This window comes from Etheostoma cragini, chromosome 5 (assembly GCF_013103735.1).
Source record: "Etheostoma cragini isolate CJK2018 chromosome 5, CSU_Ecrag_1.0, whole genome shotgun sequence".
Classification (NCBI taxonomy): domain Eukaryota; kingdom Metazoa; phylum Chordata; class Actinopteri; order Perciformes; family Percidae; genus Etheostoma; species Etheostoma cragini.
The window spans coordinates 23,618,441-23,635,803 of record NC_048411.1 but is presented as its reverse complement, the minus strand read 5'-3'; the positions used below and the strand labels follow the sequence as shown (position 1 = coordinate 23,635,803).

The window sequence follows — 17,363 nt, the reverse complement described above, 5'->3', positions numbered from 1 at the left end:
GATTGAGATGAATGAGACTTTATTAAGATAACTACCAAAAATCCATATGAAATATTTAATTTGTATAAATAACACGTACACTTTATAAAAAAGACATTTTCAGTAATTCTGCTCACATTACACTTGCTATATCAGAGAAAGCTTATTTCTGGAAATCACAAACAGCGTTAACAGCATAGCTTCTGATCCACAGGTCCTGTATCTTGTTTATGACGAAAAGTCACGTAACACTGCCCCCAACAGATAACGCTAAAGCACAGGAGAATGTGTAAACATCACCTAAACACTTTAGAAAACATCTATAAAACCATTTGTCCTCTCAATATTTACAAGCTTACACTTACAGTATAGCATATGTTAAAAAAGTGGAGTGCATTATGAAGCTTATAAACAGGTCTATTTCAGTGCATGTTTCAGGATTGCAGCACTAATAGTAGCCTTAAATACAAACAATTAAAAAGGTCTAATCAGTCTAACCCCGTTGTCATGCTCTCACTTCGTGGGAGGTGAAAATTCGAAGGAGTCCTATTAGTAAGCTTTTCCCTCCACTCTACCAGGGGAGGATTACATCACCGTTTTATAACTGGGATGACTGAATCAGAGAGTCACGCAGGGATAGGACATGTAAGTGGCTGACTGCAGGGCTGCTGGGGTTCACTGTGTGAGCTCGATATGAAACTCAGTGCATCCCAAACAAGCCTGAGAAAGTCTTCATGACACATGGAGTTCAGTCAGACTTAAAGTTAAAGCGTCCTCCTCCTCCTCCTCTGTCAGTCTTTTACTTGCTGCCAATCTTCCATGCTGGACCGAATCCTCCAACTCTCCTGCATCCCTTGCTTTTAGTGCATATGATGAGAGCCCGTTCCTCCTGCATGATCCTAAAGGCACCATCTACATGAGATATAATATATGCACTTATTAGCATAAAACATCCATACATAAATGTTTTTGAAATTGGTTCATAATGGTGTAAACAAACGCATCCACTTCGTATTCCTCATTATTTCCATGTAGGCTATTCATTAATGTGCATTTAGAATCTACCTCACTCATTCTAACTGACAGATTAGAACAGATTAGAACATTCTCTACATTTTCCCAACAGCAACCTGGCTGTTTAAAAGCAGATACTAATTTAGTATATTTTAAAATAAAGCCTACAGCTAAATTAAAATGTGGTAAATGAATGTAAAAACCCTCCACCCTGAATTGAAAACATGTACTATTCCTCATGTAATATTTCTTAAATGCGAATCAAAGCCATTCAAATTAGTTTGCCTGCACTTTATGTGCAAAGTTAGGCCACTTTTTTGATTGACGTCACATTTAAAATAACATTGAAAAAAGTTAAGGCTATGTGTGTTTTTGTGAGAAGGAATCTATTCATAAAGGTCTAAAAATTACCAAATGCTTGATGATTGTAAAATTGTAAAAACAAAATAGCTCAATTTATAAGACACCTAGGTTGACGTGTCAACTTGGGTGTAATTGTATAATAGTGTTATGATGTGAAAACATTCCAAACCTTGAAGAGGATATTAGGCAGTCTTTATTTTTCATTTCATTTTATTTTACCCATCAATCTGAAAGACTAAGAAACTTGAATTTTTTTAGGTTTTCTTAAACTACAGTAGAGACTAAGAGAAAACTTTTGTCTGATAAAGGTTATCTGTGTGGCTCACAAATTAGCCTGCAATTTACTTTAACACTGTTAGGTATTCAATTAACCAAATATAGCCAGGAGTTAAAACAACTATTTTTAACAGCAATTTTTGGATGTATGTTTCTATATAGGTTTTTTTACAGAACAAAACACGAGATTCTTGTTCATTCCTTAGCTATTTATTTATTTTTACAGTTGGAGGTCGTAGTTTAGCTAAAGAATAAACACGACATAGGCTACACAGCTACCTATGCACACAACATACGCAGGTGACTGTTATTACGCACCTGTTGCTGGTGTTGTCGCCTCGCGCCCTACAGGTGTCGCCTCGCGACGACCAGCACGAGCACGGTCAAATGCATTGCAGTGCGCAGGAAGCTCTTCAAGTGACCTGTCCCTGTCCCGGTCACCAGCACCGTCCCTCCACCCCTGCAGCTGAAGCCGCTGTCCGTCTCCCTGGACGTCCGGCTCTTCTCCAGCTGGTCTCCGATCCTTCGCAGGCGAGACGCGAGCAGCTGAGCCACCGAGCACGGCGAGGGTCGCCGGGCACTGCAGGTCGAGTCACCGGGCAGGAGCAAAGGCTGGTCTATCGGCAGCCAGCACATCTTTATCAGACAGAACAAACAGTCTTCTCTCTTTAAATCTTGAACATATATGACCCTCCTTTTCTTCTCTCATCAAACCTTAACGGTGTTTGCGTCCCCCCTTTCTCTCCCTTTCTTTCTCTCTCTCTCTCTCTCTCTCTCTCTACTGTATTATTCATTACGGTGTCACATGGTGTGGGGTTTACATCATCTTTTCCCAAAAGAGAGATGCAATGGTTAACTCTTGAATCTCTCCTGTCTGGGTTGATCTAAAGGAGTCTTTTGTTGTAGGGGGTTCTGGACGTTGTTATGTTGTCTGCCATATTTTAAAAGTAAACATGTGCATTTTTTTATTATTATTTTAATACAATCTGGCATTCGATACGAAATACTTGCAATGATATTCAGAACAATAGACAGTTGTGGCCACAAAATCCTACCCCATCCTTGATTATTGCCGCGGCTTTAATAAAACTGCGGAATTAAAAAATTGCGGAACTTTAGTACAGCAGCGCGTTGTCTCTCTTCGGACTGTTTATAGAGATGGACGTGCACATTTTGCGTCGGTGCTAAGTTATGGCTTTGCTTAACTGGCCAGTATAACTAACACATTCCCACGAGACCGCTTTATAACACTATAAAGTAATATTTTATCAACGATGATTGAAAAATATGGCCGAGGAGGACGAACTCGCTGCGTTCAGGGAGTGTTGGAAAGAAGAATTAACGAGTAATAAAGAGGATAAGCCACTCGTGTGTGCTCCTTCCCCTTCCTCGGATGTTTCTGTTCAGGCAGGCCAGAACGACTTCAAAAATAGGTATTTTGAAGACCTAAACAATCTCAACAAGGCCTGTAGTCCTTCACAATCAGAAGGTGGTGGTCGCATTGAGGATGAAGCATGTGTTGGTGGAGGCGGAAAGGCTACAGCAGAGTCAGAGGACCAGCCTGAGTATGTGGCCATTGCACGTAGTTTGTTGGACGGGAGGACCAGTCCCTTGCTGGACAGGATCCAAGAGGAGAGAACCAGGAGAAAGAGACAGTATCAAAACATGACGAACGCCTGCAGCGCGTCCCTGCAGCAGCCACAACAGCCACAGCCTAAGAGAAAGGTCAAGAAAGACGACGAGCTGTTGGATCTACTCATTCAGGATCTGGTAGGAAGATGATGATGATGGTGGGGATGGTGGTTGACCAGAATTAGTTAAGTAAATAATGTGTGTTGAAATTCTTTCTTTTGCAGAATGAAGTCAATGACATTCCCTTCTTTGATGTTGAGCTGCCGTACGAGTTAGCCTTAAAGATATTCCAGTATCTAAACTCTACTGAGCTAGGCCGATGTGCACAGGTAAGCTGCTGTGGTGGAACTGTTTTTGGCAGGAGCTTTGCTTTATGGTTTGAAAGAAAAAAGAGACAGCGACAGAAAGGAATGACCCTCACACACCACATGCATGGCCATATTTTCACTTATATCAACATGCGGATGAAAGAGTTGCACAAAAACAGCTAAAAAACAACAAAAAATAACAGGTGATTAGCTGTCTAGATCCCATAGAGGTAACTCTGAGGGCTCGTGATATGATAAAGATAACAGATCCACATAGGATTTCAGTATTACCTTTCAAATTCCTCTAACAATTATTCATATAACATCTGAAAAAGAAAACAAATCACACTTTAGTTCAATAGCTTAGAACTCCTAGACATACAGAGACCTTTGGGGAGAGGGTGCAAGTTGATGCTGCTTCATTTTAAGAGTAGGGTACGGATAACAATCTGGGAGGGACTAAACCTGCAGCTTGGAGGCCTGGAGCAGATTTTTCAGTCAGTTAAATCTTCTGCTGGTTAAACGACAGATTCAATTCCTAAAAAGCAACAAACTTGCACGTTTGCTGAATTGTCTCCGTTGTCTCTTTGGTATTCGTTCCTGTAAAGTGATCACACTGTCTGCAGCTTGCTGATCTAAGGGTTTAGAAATCTTGGTTGTAAAGTCGTTAAATTTACAGTTACCTTGCACTTCCCCTAACATGCAGAATTGCTTAGGGCAGCATTAATACCGTATGTGACTTTAATTGGTAAAGATTAATGAATTACATTTTGTGTGTCCGACCTACAGCATCTGGTGTACACACACAGTCCACTTGGCAGTCCGCTGGGCTCGTTAAGCACAAATAAATTAAGTGATGCAAGCTCGTAATGTATGCTGACTCAATCCACGGTAACACTGTCCAATCTCCTCCCAGGTGAGCAGGGCATGGAGAGTCCTCGCAGAGGACAGCGTTCTGTGGTTCAAGATGTGCACGGAGGAGGGTTACCATCATGAGGCCAGTGTGTCTGACTCGCCGTGCTGGAAGAGCACGCTGCGAGACTGCAGGAACTCGGCCAAAACTGTGCGCTCCAACTGGAAGGTGGGCTCGAGTTGTGGGGAATCAGAATCAACCAAATTCAACATCCGCACTGGAGCTTGTGTGGTGAAATCCCTAGTAGACCATGGACTATATGTCTCCAGTTTTAGCTGTAATTTATATTTTGTATGATAAAATGCAATAAACATGTTTCAAAATGGCAAAGGGAAATGTTATGTAAAAAGTTACTGTAAAAAAGAAATGGGAAGGTTCTCTTCTGGTGTTAAATGGGAAGGAAAATCATAACAAAGACTTTACTTTTGAAAGCCAAGCTCTTCTCTATAGTTTAGTTAGATAATAATAATAATAATAATAGTTAAGTTAGTGTTCTGCTTGCAATAACATGATGTATTTTTATAATGGATGCAGTGTTTTCAGCCAAGTAATATTTTCTGTCTAGAATCGAGTGGGATCCATCAGCCAGCTGCAGTTCGAGCTGGGGAAGGTGCTGTGTGACGTCAGTTCCTGTGACAACTTCGTCTTGGCTGGGTGAGTTTCAAGGACTCCGACATCAGCTGTAACTTACACTTCTGCTTGTATACCCTGAGTACATCTGCCACATTTTCTTTCTTTCATATAAATCTCGATACAAATCTTGGTTATGAATCTTCTGATTTATCACTGAATGTTTGATTTACAATATGGGACATTTAGACATAAGGCGTTGTGCATCACTGACTGATGCATTAGTGATTAATAACAAAACAGTTGCATTAACTTGGTCGTTCTTGTAAATTATGCAGAACTGTCACCATTACTGGGCACACAAGGTTTTTGATTGCCATTTGGTTTACTCATTGAAACATGCATGTTCCTTTTAAGGTTGTACGATATTGATAAAATGGGATATTGCGGTATGGACAATGAATGTTGCGATATCTCGAATAATTCCGATATATTTAAATAGGGCTGGGCGATATGGAGAAACTCAAAAATTGCTATATTCATTTCCTAATACCTCAATAACGATATTGTGGAGATATTATAGGGTTGACAATTGGTGCTTTAATAAAATATCTTCACAATGAGATTTAAGATAAAAAATCTTCAGTAATATAGATAATAACTATAAGTGGGTAAAGGTTAAAATAATAGAAGAGCTAGAACAGTTTGGTAATACAGGAAATTACATATATTTACTCTAATGCAGCATTTAAAACAAGGAAAAGACAACACTTAACCCATTTACAATATAACGATTTCCCAAATCTGAGACGATATCTAGTCTCATATCACAGTATCAATATAATATTGATATATTGCCCAGCCTTATTTTTAAACTTATGTAAAATTACTGAAGTTATGGGAAAATGCATCAAAACAGATTCATAACAATATAGTGCACCCTGTGACTTATGTATAGCTCTGTCTCCGGATGGGATCACTTTTGACCACTAAAGTTTTCCTCTTCAACCTTTGTTATTTTGTGTTCTCCCTGAGCAACACTTTCCCACATTTGTGCTCTTTCTTTGGCGCCACTCGCTCCCTTCGCTCTCTTTTTAGGTCATTTAATTTCTTTCACTTCTCTAATCTGTTCCTTTTTTGTCTCTCTCCATTTCTTCACTTACGCTGTCACTCTGTTGAAATATGCACACAGATCACGTGGTACCTCCATAGGTCTTGTCATGTAGTGGCGCCGTGCGCTGACATGCACTAACATGTGCAACTGGCACTGAAACTGACCAATGAAACATGATCATCACAGCGTTTCAAGCAGCCTCAAACTCAAACACAACTAAGACACACAGTCTACTGACAGGACCCATCGTTCCACAAAGTAAACAAAATATTGCATACTTATTGTGACACTTTAAGTATTAATATTGCGTAACGATATTGAGTCAATACATCATCCTCCCCTAGTTTCTTTTTAAAAGTCACTGGAGCCAGTCTGTGAGTTTAGAGTGTTGGCTAATGGATAGGGTGTGAGGAAACAGTGAGATCATAGCTCGTTATGATGCGTTACAGCGTACAATGTTCAACACACTCACAATAAATTAACCAAAGATGAAAAAGAACAAACAGGCTGCACCAATGTCCTCTTACATGTGTCCCTCCTGAGCCAAAAAAACATGCACAAACACTGTTTTTAAGTTTCAACGCTCCAACTTTCAAAATTACTGTGTCTTATAGGGCTTAGTGCAACATGCAAATAATGTCTTAAATGAACAAGAAGCAATACCTGTTTTTACAAGAGCCCTATCAAGATAAGTGGAAAAAAAGGATAAGGATGAAAATTGTGAACGTGATCGTAGTACCACTTTATTGGCAACACCGTCACATGAACTTATTTTGGATTTTAGAATAGGACATGGACAGATATTAAGACTATAAGCAACCAAATACAATTGCACTCTCCAGCATTAACAAAAAATTAAAACCTCAGAGTCAATTTTAATCAGATTTAGTTATATTGCAATTCAGTTTTCTGCTCATTGTTGCATATTGTCACATATTTTTATTCTCCTACTAATGGCGCTACTAATGGCAGTCGTCGTCGAGGGAAGAGTGCGAACCAAACGTGCCCTGAAATAACTGGGCTGAGGCAGTGATAGATTGTCAGGGCCCATAGGAGCATGATAGACTGCCCACAAGGAGAAGTGCAGTGTCTCCAGGGAGTAATGTGATTAGATTCCCCTCTGTCCTGCTGTGTCTCATCGGAGAAGACAGTGTGTTTGCATCTTTTCAGGTAAGCAGATGTAGGACACACAGTAACAAAAAAGTCTAGACATGAAATAAAGCAGTCTGCAAAGTGTGAACATACTATTAAATCCTTCTTCTTCTACCATTGCTATTAACAAATTCACAACATCAATACCTTCCTTATTATTGGTACTTAAAGGGTCATATATCTCAGGGAAAGCACTTGAATTTGTTTAACTAGAAACAAATCAATAGCAGTTAAGAGTGATCAAGAATGATTCATTGCATCTACAAATCTACATGTACAAAATCTTATTAGAAAACCGAGGAAATGAGATTTGGCACCAGAAAGGCAACAGGAGACACTGTCTCGTTAACCCAGCAACTCTTGGAGTCACACCGTGACACAAAGGCTACGTCTTGTGGGGCTTGGCATGAAGATTGCATTAATCTCTGCTCAAAGTTTTCTGTTCATAAAAAAAAAAAAAAAGAAGTTTTGACGAACTACTTGGATGAGATTCAGCATCATCATTGATAGTCGTCGTTGAGGTGACGTACCAATTAAGTGAAAGCGTATATTCCTATTGTTTACTTCCTGCCAAACCCTGCAATGCCAGTCACACACACTCACGGGCGCACACTCTGCCACACTTGCTGTCACTGTGTCACACACTCTGGCTGCAAGGCGGATACTTGCTCAGACAAGTGGAGGTGGTAACGCTGGCAGTTTGTCATCTACCACAGCGAGAACTCATTGACTTGGATGAAATACGAACGGAAAGATGGGGGTCCAAGACGGAACAGAAGCCAGAGCGATGAATTGGGGTGGAGGTGGGGGTGCACTGGCTGATACTTGAGGATGAGAGTGCAAGAGGAAAAGAGAATGAGGGCAGATTGTACATGAACGTGCAATTTACTATACTAGTCTACATGTAGTATTTTAACATTCAGAAGTTAATTAGCCCAACAAGTAATAAGACAGTTGTATAGTTCATGCAAACTTAACAATCACTGAGAAGATTGGCAGCCTGTTGACTTGCGTACTGTAAGGCACCGGTTGGACTATTATTGAGCCGGTTGGATTGACTTCAGGCACAGAACACTTCTGCACGTACAACTGGAAATAGCGCATAACCTTGTAGTTCCTTTAAAAGGAAAAGTAAAAGGCCAGTGAAATTTTTGAAGTTTTAATTTGTATCTTCATTTGTATTTTTTTTTTTTTAGCATTAGTCTTTGGGCATTTTTGACAGGACCGATGAAGACATGAAAGAGGAGAACGAAGGGTAATGATATGCAGCAAAAGGGCCACAGAATGGAGTCGAACCCGGGTCCACTGTGTCAAGGTGGAAACCTCTTAAAATGGCGTTCTACCAACGGAGTTATCTGGTCACCCTGTATCTTCATTTTAAAGGGAGAGAAAAAAATCGTTGTATAAAGTATTGGGCTGCAATTAACCATTAAATTCATAATCAATTAATCTGCTGATTATAACTTTACATATAACCGAGAAAAGCAGACAAACAAAAATGTTTCGAAACATGACAGTCGAAACAATCAGTCATCTTTTTTGTTGATCAATCACTTAATTAATTCATAGTTTCAGCTCTAAAGAAGTGCAAACCAGATATTTTGGAATTGTTGTGTACAGTTTGAGAAACACTGGCGCTAGCATATTATGTGTTTTAGAAGCTCCCAGTTGTCATCAACAGTTAGTTAATCAGTTTGTGGATCAACAGAAAATTATTTGCCAACTTTTGATCAGTTAGAGGACAAAAACATTGATCAGTTAGAGGACAATAATTACATTTTTGAAAATTGTCACTTGCAATTTTGGTCTTCTTTGTTACCAGAAATAGGGCCAAGTTATTGCAGTTAATTTGATTGTGCAACATATAACGTAAAAAAAATCCCCCTACCTGACTGAAGGGTTGAAATGATCAGCCAAAACAATCATTGAAAGATCATATAACAAAGATATTAAATCAGAATAACAACAAGTCGGAGTGAAAAAGGCGTAAAGTGTATGCAGGGACATGATTCAGTGGTAAAAGGGTAATGCCAGGTATTGTTGTGGAGACAAACTTGTCCACCTGTGATGGAAACATGAGAAATAATTTTTTTTGTGTCATTCATCAGCTTTTTTTTTTACAGAACTAAATATGTAAATTAGGAATGTTTAGTGTGACTTGATGTGCTTGCTTGTGTCTCAGGTACACGTCTGGTGATGTGAGGCTGTGGGACACGCTAAACTGGGACTCAACAGCCTCTTACCTGAAGGTTAACAGCTTGTCAGCTAACTCGGAACCCAGACCTTATGTCCGTTACGTCCAGGTCAACAGCACAGTGGCTGCTGCCACTTATGAAGATGGTGAGTGTGTGTTTATGCAGTGTGATCCTGTGGTAAACGATGAGTTCTTCTTGGTGCTAGTAAGACATCACAGACAGAGACATGAGCATTAAATATCATCTTTTAAATTCTGGTCTCAGTGCGGTTAATAAGGTTATCGGGGACTGCGTTTTACTATTCTGGCTATAGGCTGTGTGGACCTGTGGAGCACAGAGACAGGTGGAGAGCCCCTCCTCCACTACCAGAGCACAGGGACGATACAGGCCCTGGCCCTGAGCCCTGACAGTCCCACCCTGTGCTCCGCCGCTGGGCCTGACATTCGGCTGGACTGTGCTGACGATCGCGGCTACTGGAGGACCGTCTGCCAGGTTCGGCTGCCCAAGCCTGTAAGTCCGGCAGTTTGATTCCTCATACGCATTCCATACTGGGCAACTGTGTTCATTAATAGTCTGTGTCACACACATTTCCCTCTTGTGACTTTTATCTAAGAATGTCTCCTAATAATGGAAGCATTTAACATCCCTTGAGTGATTGCACACTTTGCGGCATTTCAGTTTCTGGCAAGAAATTGTACAAATGCTGAAAATGTTAAAATAATAATGTATACTTTATTAATCCCGCAAGGGGAAATTACAATTTACACTCTGTTGTTATTACACACATGCCTGAATCACATGCTAAGTACCTATACATGCACTAAATGGAGAGATGTCGGACTGAGGGGGCTGCCCATGGAAAGGGAAAGTTTGGTGCTTGCTCAAGAGCACCTTGGCAGTGCCCAAGAGGTGAACTGGCACCTCTCCAGGTTTCAGTCCATATGTGGACTTGAACCTGTGACCGTCTGGTTCCCAACCCCCTATGGACTGAGCTACTGACCCCCCAACACATCACCTTGGGATTTGGAAAATTAATTAATTGATTAATGAAAATAATCCTAGTTGCAGCCATGCATTGTAAAGTGAATGGCTTCACAAGAAACTGAGAACAATAGAACAATAGAAGAAAGAACAGTTAAACATTGTTTAAAAACATTTGCTAATATTTCCTTCCTAAGTAAGTTTTGGGTGTAAGAGAAGTAAAATATGCCTCTGTTTTGTCTGTATGGCAGGTAGAAAGCCTAGTTTTGGTGCCAGGCAGGGGCCAGCAGTGCCCTCTGGCGGCCCTGGTAGCTGGAGAGGCTGTGTACCTGCTGGATCCCCGGGAGGAGAAGCCACAGACGCTCCACTCAGTCTACGGTCATCCTGTTACCTGCCTGGATGCCTCTGACTCCCATGTTGCACTTGGAGTGAAGCGTACAGGCTGGGCCATGCACGATGGAGGAAACAAGGTGGGTTTAGTTTTAGGTAAAGAGTAGAAGTATATCACACCCTGCAATAAGGACCATCCACACCACAAACAAGAATAACTGTATTGTACTATTGTTCATTAAATCGCTCTAAAGGTCATCCCCGCGATATCGTTTACCCCCGTCGTTATAATTGTGGTATAAACTCCGCCATCCACTTGACTTTTGATTTTTTTAAACTATATATTTATAGTTTTGTCTTAAACATACGGCTACTAATAATACATTTAATTTGAAGCCTCTGTCATGTAAAACAAACACCCTTTATACATACAAAAAACAAGCAAAAAACGCTATTTGCACCTCACCTTAATTTAAACTTTTTCAAATGCTTAATAGCTACAGCACATCCACCACCTTTTTTAGTCAGGAGAGCTTGCAAATAGGAATTTTCAATTTTTAGGGCCCTATTTTAACAATCTGAGCACATAGCATAAAGCGACTGGCGCAGGTGCGTTTAGGGCATGTCTAAATCCATTTTTGTTAGTTTGAGGTTGGAGAAAAGGGTCTGAGCACCTTGCCCATGGTTCAAAAGTGTTTTACTTAGTCTCTTCATTAACTAATTAACAGGTGTGTAAACTGATCAGGGTGTCATCTCCCATTCCCTTTAAAAGCCAGGCGTGTTTGTACCATGATGCATTGCTATTATGATTGCGTCATGGTCATGTTTTTACTTGTAATCTAGTGCGTGTGTGTGTAACAAGCATAGTGTGCGCGGACTGTGCACGAGCCAAGGCGCATTTCACTAATGCGTTGTTAAAATAACAATCAAATGCTGCGCTATTGACTTTAGAGCATGTTCTTGTTGTTCAATGGTGCGATCACTTCATGTTGCCTCTAGATAGCAATACTCCCAGAATGCACCTGAACACACCTCCCTGTAAGACCAGACCAGCGCGCCCATGGCCGCACAGATGGGCCCAGGTGCATTTGCTATTTAATGACGTGGAAGCAGGACGGGAAATTAACGATTGCGTTAATCTTTGAATAGCAAAGACACTCGCGTCCGCTGTGCGGGGTGCAAGATAGGGCCCTCATTGTGTTTTGCTTGGAGGGCCCAGCCATAGTAGAATTTGGGCTTCACAAATATAAAGCAGGTCCAGAGCCAAGATCAGAAATAAATGCCTTGGAAGGCAGGACCACTTCAGGCAAAGTAAGCTAAATTAGAACAACAATGTCTAATATTGTTAAATGAACTATATATGCTGCCACCAATTCACATGTTGCAATGATGATTATCTAGTCCATTGTGAACAGCACTTGTTATGGAATACCAATCTAGTGTTTGTTTGTTAATAGATTTGATGGAGCTGTATCAAGGGCTCTTTTGTGCTTTCTGGAACTGAAAAGTCTCAGGAAGACAAACGCACCAAAACAAAACCTTGAATGTTGATGAAGTAGATGGCAAAGCCTCGGAACTCTGCAGCTGGATTCTAGAAAACAAAATGCTACCCAGACTTTACTAATTGAAATGAAAGCTTTCCAGTAACAAGGTCACATGCACTTAAATCAGGTGCATAATGAAAGAAAATGGAAACTTGCACAAGGCAAATCATTTTGTTTGCTCAAATAGAAAGACAATTATGTTTTCCTTTTTTATGAATACTATTCATGGAGAGGAAAGCAGTGAGGGCAGAGGTTTTGGCATTAGGCCATTATCTGATTATCATCTGGCTTATAGCTAAATTTTCCTTGCTTTCACTTACAACATGAGTTATACTATTTGGGAGAAAAGATGCCTCCTGCCTTTTTAAATGTGGAGCGCACATTTTATTTAGTTATGTTAAGTCTGATCCACACGTTAAGATGATTTGAATTTCAGATGCATTGCAAACAAATACTGTTCTCTAAACCCATCTCATTTGTGTAAATGGGAACTGGGTCTCTTAACAGTGTGATCACTATTACTCTGTGTCCCCTTAGACCCCTTTGGTCCCCTTAGAAATGAATGTTGTGTACCTGTAGGGGAATTGTTCATAGTAGAAATAGCTAGCTTAAATAGTGACAAGCCCTCATTGGGCCCTGCTCCTAATTACTACAGCCTTTAATGGTACTTTGATAAACTTTTGTTCCCCATGCTGCATCTGTTTGCCTCTTAAAAATATTGTGTTACTAAGGACCCCATGCACCTAATTGACTCTTGAGCCTTTACTTAGAAAGCAGAAAGAGCCAAGAGACAAACGATTCTGTTGGGATCAGGAGGCAGCTATGCAGAAGTCATTATGCTTTAAAGCTCACTCCATCAATATATTTTTGTCAATGTTAATGCACTTTTGTCATTTAAAAAAGCAGACGCTAGTTGCCGTAGTGATTGGCTAGGAGGAAGCTTTTAAACGGCAAAATGTGTGTGTGTGGGTGTGGGCGTGTGCGCATGCGTGCGTGTCAATCTGTTTGTTATTGACAAGTTTTTGGCAAAGCTTCTCCACTGACATCACCCTCTATTAGGAAAGCTTCAGCATTTAGTCTTTGGCAGCGCTAAAGCACCACATAGTGGACCAAGGAGAGAGTAGCAGTGAGGGGTGTAACATCCTCACCTTATCACAAAAACAAAGCCATAGGGCGACGTAGAGGAGAAAATCTATCCACTGTTGACTAATGGATTTACAATATTTAATTTAAAGCTGAAATGATAAGTGGAGTAGCCAATCGTTTGACCAAAATACAACTGGCATAAAAGTAGGGATGTACAATATGCTACCGCATCTTGGCCGAAAAAAAGTTGTATTGCATTTACTTAGAACCCCCCCCAAAAAAAAAAAAAAACTAAAAGAAATGAAGTTTGATTTGAATTGTGGGTCCAAAAATTGTGAAACTAACAAATACCTGGGCCCTAGGGATGCTTCTCTGATTCTAACTTCTACAATGTAAGAAGTGGCTGCTTTCTCAGTTTTACATCAATTTAAACGGAATATATTTGGGAATTGGACTGTTGGTTGGATCTAATACAACATTTGGATCACCTTTAACCCTTTAATGAGCATCTTTTTCACTATTTTCTAACATTTTTTAAACAATAATAATCGATTATTTCAAAAAAATGACCAGCAGATCAATCGATGAAAATAAAAAATCTTATTATTTGCCAACCGTTTACTATTTTAGTTTGTATTTCTACTAACTGTCACAACTGTTTTTGTTTTTTCCGACCTACGGTTGGTGTTCAGGGATGACACCCAGCCGTCATCCCTGAATCTGAATTCCCAATTTCAAGCTTTTCTTCATTTTCTTTTCCTATGTGTTAAGAATTTTGTGGACCTTTTTTCCTCATCTTCTTGGAAAACTTGAGCTGGCTCTGGAATTGTTGCTGATGTAGCAAAACCCAGCTAAGACTCACAATGGACAATAAACCATCATTTCTGTCTTCAGCATTGAATTTTAATATTACATTCAGTTCATTTTATTTGCAGTACAGAAGCACTGAAACAAAGTGTTTCAAACTTTTTTGTTTCCATAGCAAGCTCAGCCCAAACTCCCCTCTAAATTATATCACTTTATGATTAGCATTCCTCTCTTACTAATTACACAAATGAAATTAACCTATCTGTCACTCTCATCCCGATTCTAACCGCAATTTCATACTGCGAAAAGACAAAGCATGAATTGGCAGCAATTCTTATGCAGCCTTTCGTAAGAAAACATATGCTTCATTAAAATCTGTCAGTATGCTTCATTAAAATCTGTCAAAATCTCACACCTTTTTGTCTCACGGAATACTGAAACATTTCCATTTACAGGATTCTGACCTGGATGAACTCAACCACATTGTTGTGTTTTTTCCCAACTTGATTTAGACTCAGCAGAGTTTAGCTGCAGTTTTGTTGAAAGTCTTGACAGCTTAAAGCTCAGTGTCAATGACATAAAAGATTCTTCATCATATTTTGGCATGCATTATTGTTTAGCTTACACATGTCTTCTAGCCCTCACCGTCTTTGTTGGTGTTGTCAGTAGGGTTGTTGTGTGTGTGTGTGTGTGTGTGTGTGTGGTCATAGCCAGTCTCCAGATCCTCATTACTACTGGCCGCCTTCTTCCCAGTGGACCCGGAGCACCCAGGCATCCACCCAGCTCGTGGCTGGGCATTCAACACAAGCTGGCATGTCCACTGGCAAACTATCCATCCACTGCACTGGATCCACCACAGAAGTGCTATCTAAAACTCCTCATTACCTTAAGTTCAGAGGGTTGGTGGGATGTATAGAAGGGGTAGGAAATGGTTTGATGTACAGTATATATGTAGATGGGGTTTATAGAAAAGAATAGGGATAGAAAAATGTAGGATGGATGGAAATACTGTGACACATCAGGACCAAAACATCAATCCATCAGAATCCTTTATACTATACAGAGAAGATTGCTTCCCAGCTAAAAAAAAAAAAAAAGTATAAATTTGTCTTTAAACAAGCCCCATGAGCACATCTTAAATTGAATACACCACTCACACGGAAGTGAATAATATGTGAGTGTGGAATATGTTACGAGTTTAACACAGCAAAGGTTGGTGTGTGTTGGTTGAGTGATGATAACATCAGAGCCTATGGTTGGAAGCTGTGGAGGTGAGGTTAATACATGCTATAAGAATGCTTCACAAACAGCAGAGCAAGCACGTTACTGGTACAGTTACAGTAGAGTTTTAGTTGAACAATGCCATGTTTTATTCAGCAACGTCTTCCAGGTAACTTAGAAAAACAACTTTCTTTTTACTGTTTCAGTGAGCAGAGTCTGTTGTGAGCCTGCAGGCTTTTTTATCTAGCCAATTTACATAAAACGGTAATATTTGAAAGTAAAATATGTACAGCGTTGTGACTTTGTCACTCCCCACCAACATACAAAAAGATCAGCCAGAGAGACTTAAAACTGGATGTAAAGCTTCACACCATACATTATGTGCAATCTACTACTTGTGGGTAGTTATTGCCCTGTCAGGGACTTGAGACCAGTGGGAATATACTATTTAGTGAGGACCTTCAATGTGAGGGTAGGGAATAAACCACTATGTTGGATACCTGGGGTCATCGGGGTAATAAACAGGTGAACTGCGCCATATAAATATCCCTTCATTAAAACTATCTTTACTGAAGCTCGGTAGCAACGTAGCATATACACCTACCTACCCAATTTGATTGCCTCCTATCCAAAATGCAGCAATGTTGCAGGTGATGCAGGTGCTGTTGCAGGAAGTAGAAATTCCAGTATATACTTTCATATTATACTTTCAAAACAGTTATCTCCATGAAGTGTCTACTTTCTTCATTTAATCACCTTGCCCTTGTTTAATTAGGTTGGGCAACAGGCAACAGCTTAATTAAGCAATTATTAAGCAATAATGAGCCAAGCAGCACAAAAAAACTATTTTGCGTGTGTGTGTTTCTTATTAGTTTAGGAATGTTGTATACTTTAAGCAGTTGACTCGAGGCATGAGTTGGAAAGCCCTCCCTAACGACATCCAACCATAAACCTGCCATTATCGTGCATCTGGTCCAAGGTGTTAATCTCTGTTTGCCCACATGTTGTCTAAACCAAATGTCGATCTGAATCCATATTTGTTTCAGATGTGGATATTTGTACAAGACAGGGATGGGGCCACGGAAAGCCAACAGTCTGCGGATTTAATTCAAGTCTTGCACTTCAGCTGCTGGTTTCCCTTGTTAGTTCATCGCCCTACTTGTTGCAGCCAATCAGCTGGTGGGGAGTCTTTGGTTTGAGTGAAAACCTTCAGACAGTTGGCCCCTCCATGGCCCTAGTTTTCCATTCCTGGGGTGTTATATTTCACCTAAGAATACCTCAAAACCAAACCAAATTCTGCTCGTTGGACAACTGTTTTAGGCAACAGCAAAATAAAAGGTGTTCTCAGAAGTGCAGTAACGATTGCCAAATCTTTCATTTTTTTTGAAAAGGAAACAGAGTAATTACATTAACGTCCCAGTACAAGCCACCATTAGAGTTTCCTTTGTCTGCAAACCTCACTGGGGCTCCAGCGAGTGCATTAACCTAACAACTCCTCTTTAGTCATGCTCATAATGATTCTTCCTCAAAACACACTGCTGCGGTCTCTAAACAGCCTCCATTATAATCACAAAGCGTCTTGTTTGCCTCCCTCAATGACACTTCTTCATTTTAGTGGGTGAGGTGGGCAGATATTTAATAAAAATGATTCTCCCGAAACTGTAACGATTCATCGAGAACAGCAGGCAGACCCTCATTTCTGCACCCCCTCCCTCTTTCTCAGCTCGCCTTCCTCTCCTTCCCTGTCCAAATCCTATCAAGCTGTCATTTCAAAGTCCGGTGTGATTTGGGCTTCGCCCCAGGGTGGTGCACAATTAAAGCTCTGCTTGGCCCTAATAAGGGACACACAAAAACTGCTGGCACCTTCTCAAGGCTTAC

General features: G+C 40.4%; 2 protein-coding genes and 1 long non-coding RNA gene across 3 annotated transcripts in view; 1 reads left to right on the top strand and 2 right to left on the bottom strand.

Annotated features, from left to right (window-relative positions):
* Nucleotides 1-2: 2 nt before the first annotated feature.
* Nucleotides 3-2,356, bottom strand: LOC117945378. The gene is made up of 2 exons (XR_004656789.1): nt 1,951-2,356; nt 3-891 (listed from the first exon to the last, which is right to left on the bottom strand). It is a non-coding gene; the product is annotated as an uncharacterized LOC117945378 (long non-coding RNA).
* Nucleotides 2,357-2,623: 267 nt separating this feature from the next.
* Nucleotides 2,624-17,363, top strand: part of fbxw8 (F-box and WD repeat domain containing 8) — a 22,482-nt gene continuing 7,742 nt past the window's right edge. The window contains exons 1-7 of the mRNA XM_034872826.1: nt 2,624-3,402; nt 3,489-3,593; nt 4,489-4,653; nt 5,051-5,139; nt 9,504-9,661; nt 9,830-10,026; nt 10,749-10,967. Of these exons, the coding sequence (XP_034728717.1) occupies nt 2,920-3,402; nt 3,489-3,593; nt 4,489-4,653; nt 5,051-5,139; nt 9,504-9,661; nt 9,830-10,026; nt 10,749-10,967 (1,416 nt within the window). The 5' untranslated portion in view covers nt 2,624-2,919. The remainder of the gene's footprint in view (nt 3,403-3,488; nt 3,594-4,488; nt 4,654-5,050; nt 5,140-9,503; nt 9,662-9,829; nt 10,027-10,748; nt 10,968-17,363) is intronic.
* Nucleotides 13,704-17,363, bottom strand: part of tesca (tescalcin a) — a 20,751-nt gene continuing 17,091 nt past the window's right edge. The window contains exon 11 of the mRNA XM_034872833.1: nt 13,704-13,718. The gene's annotated coding sequence lies outside the window, so the exon portion shown is untranslated. The remainder of the gene's footprint in view (nt 13,719-17,363) is intronic.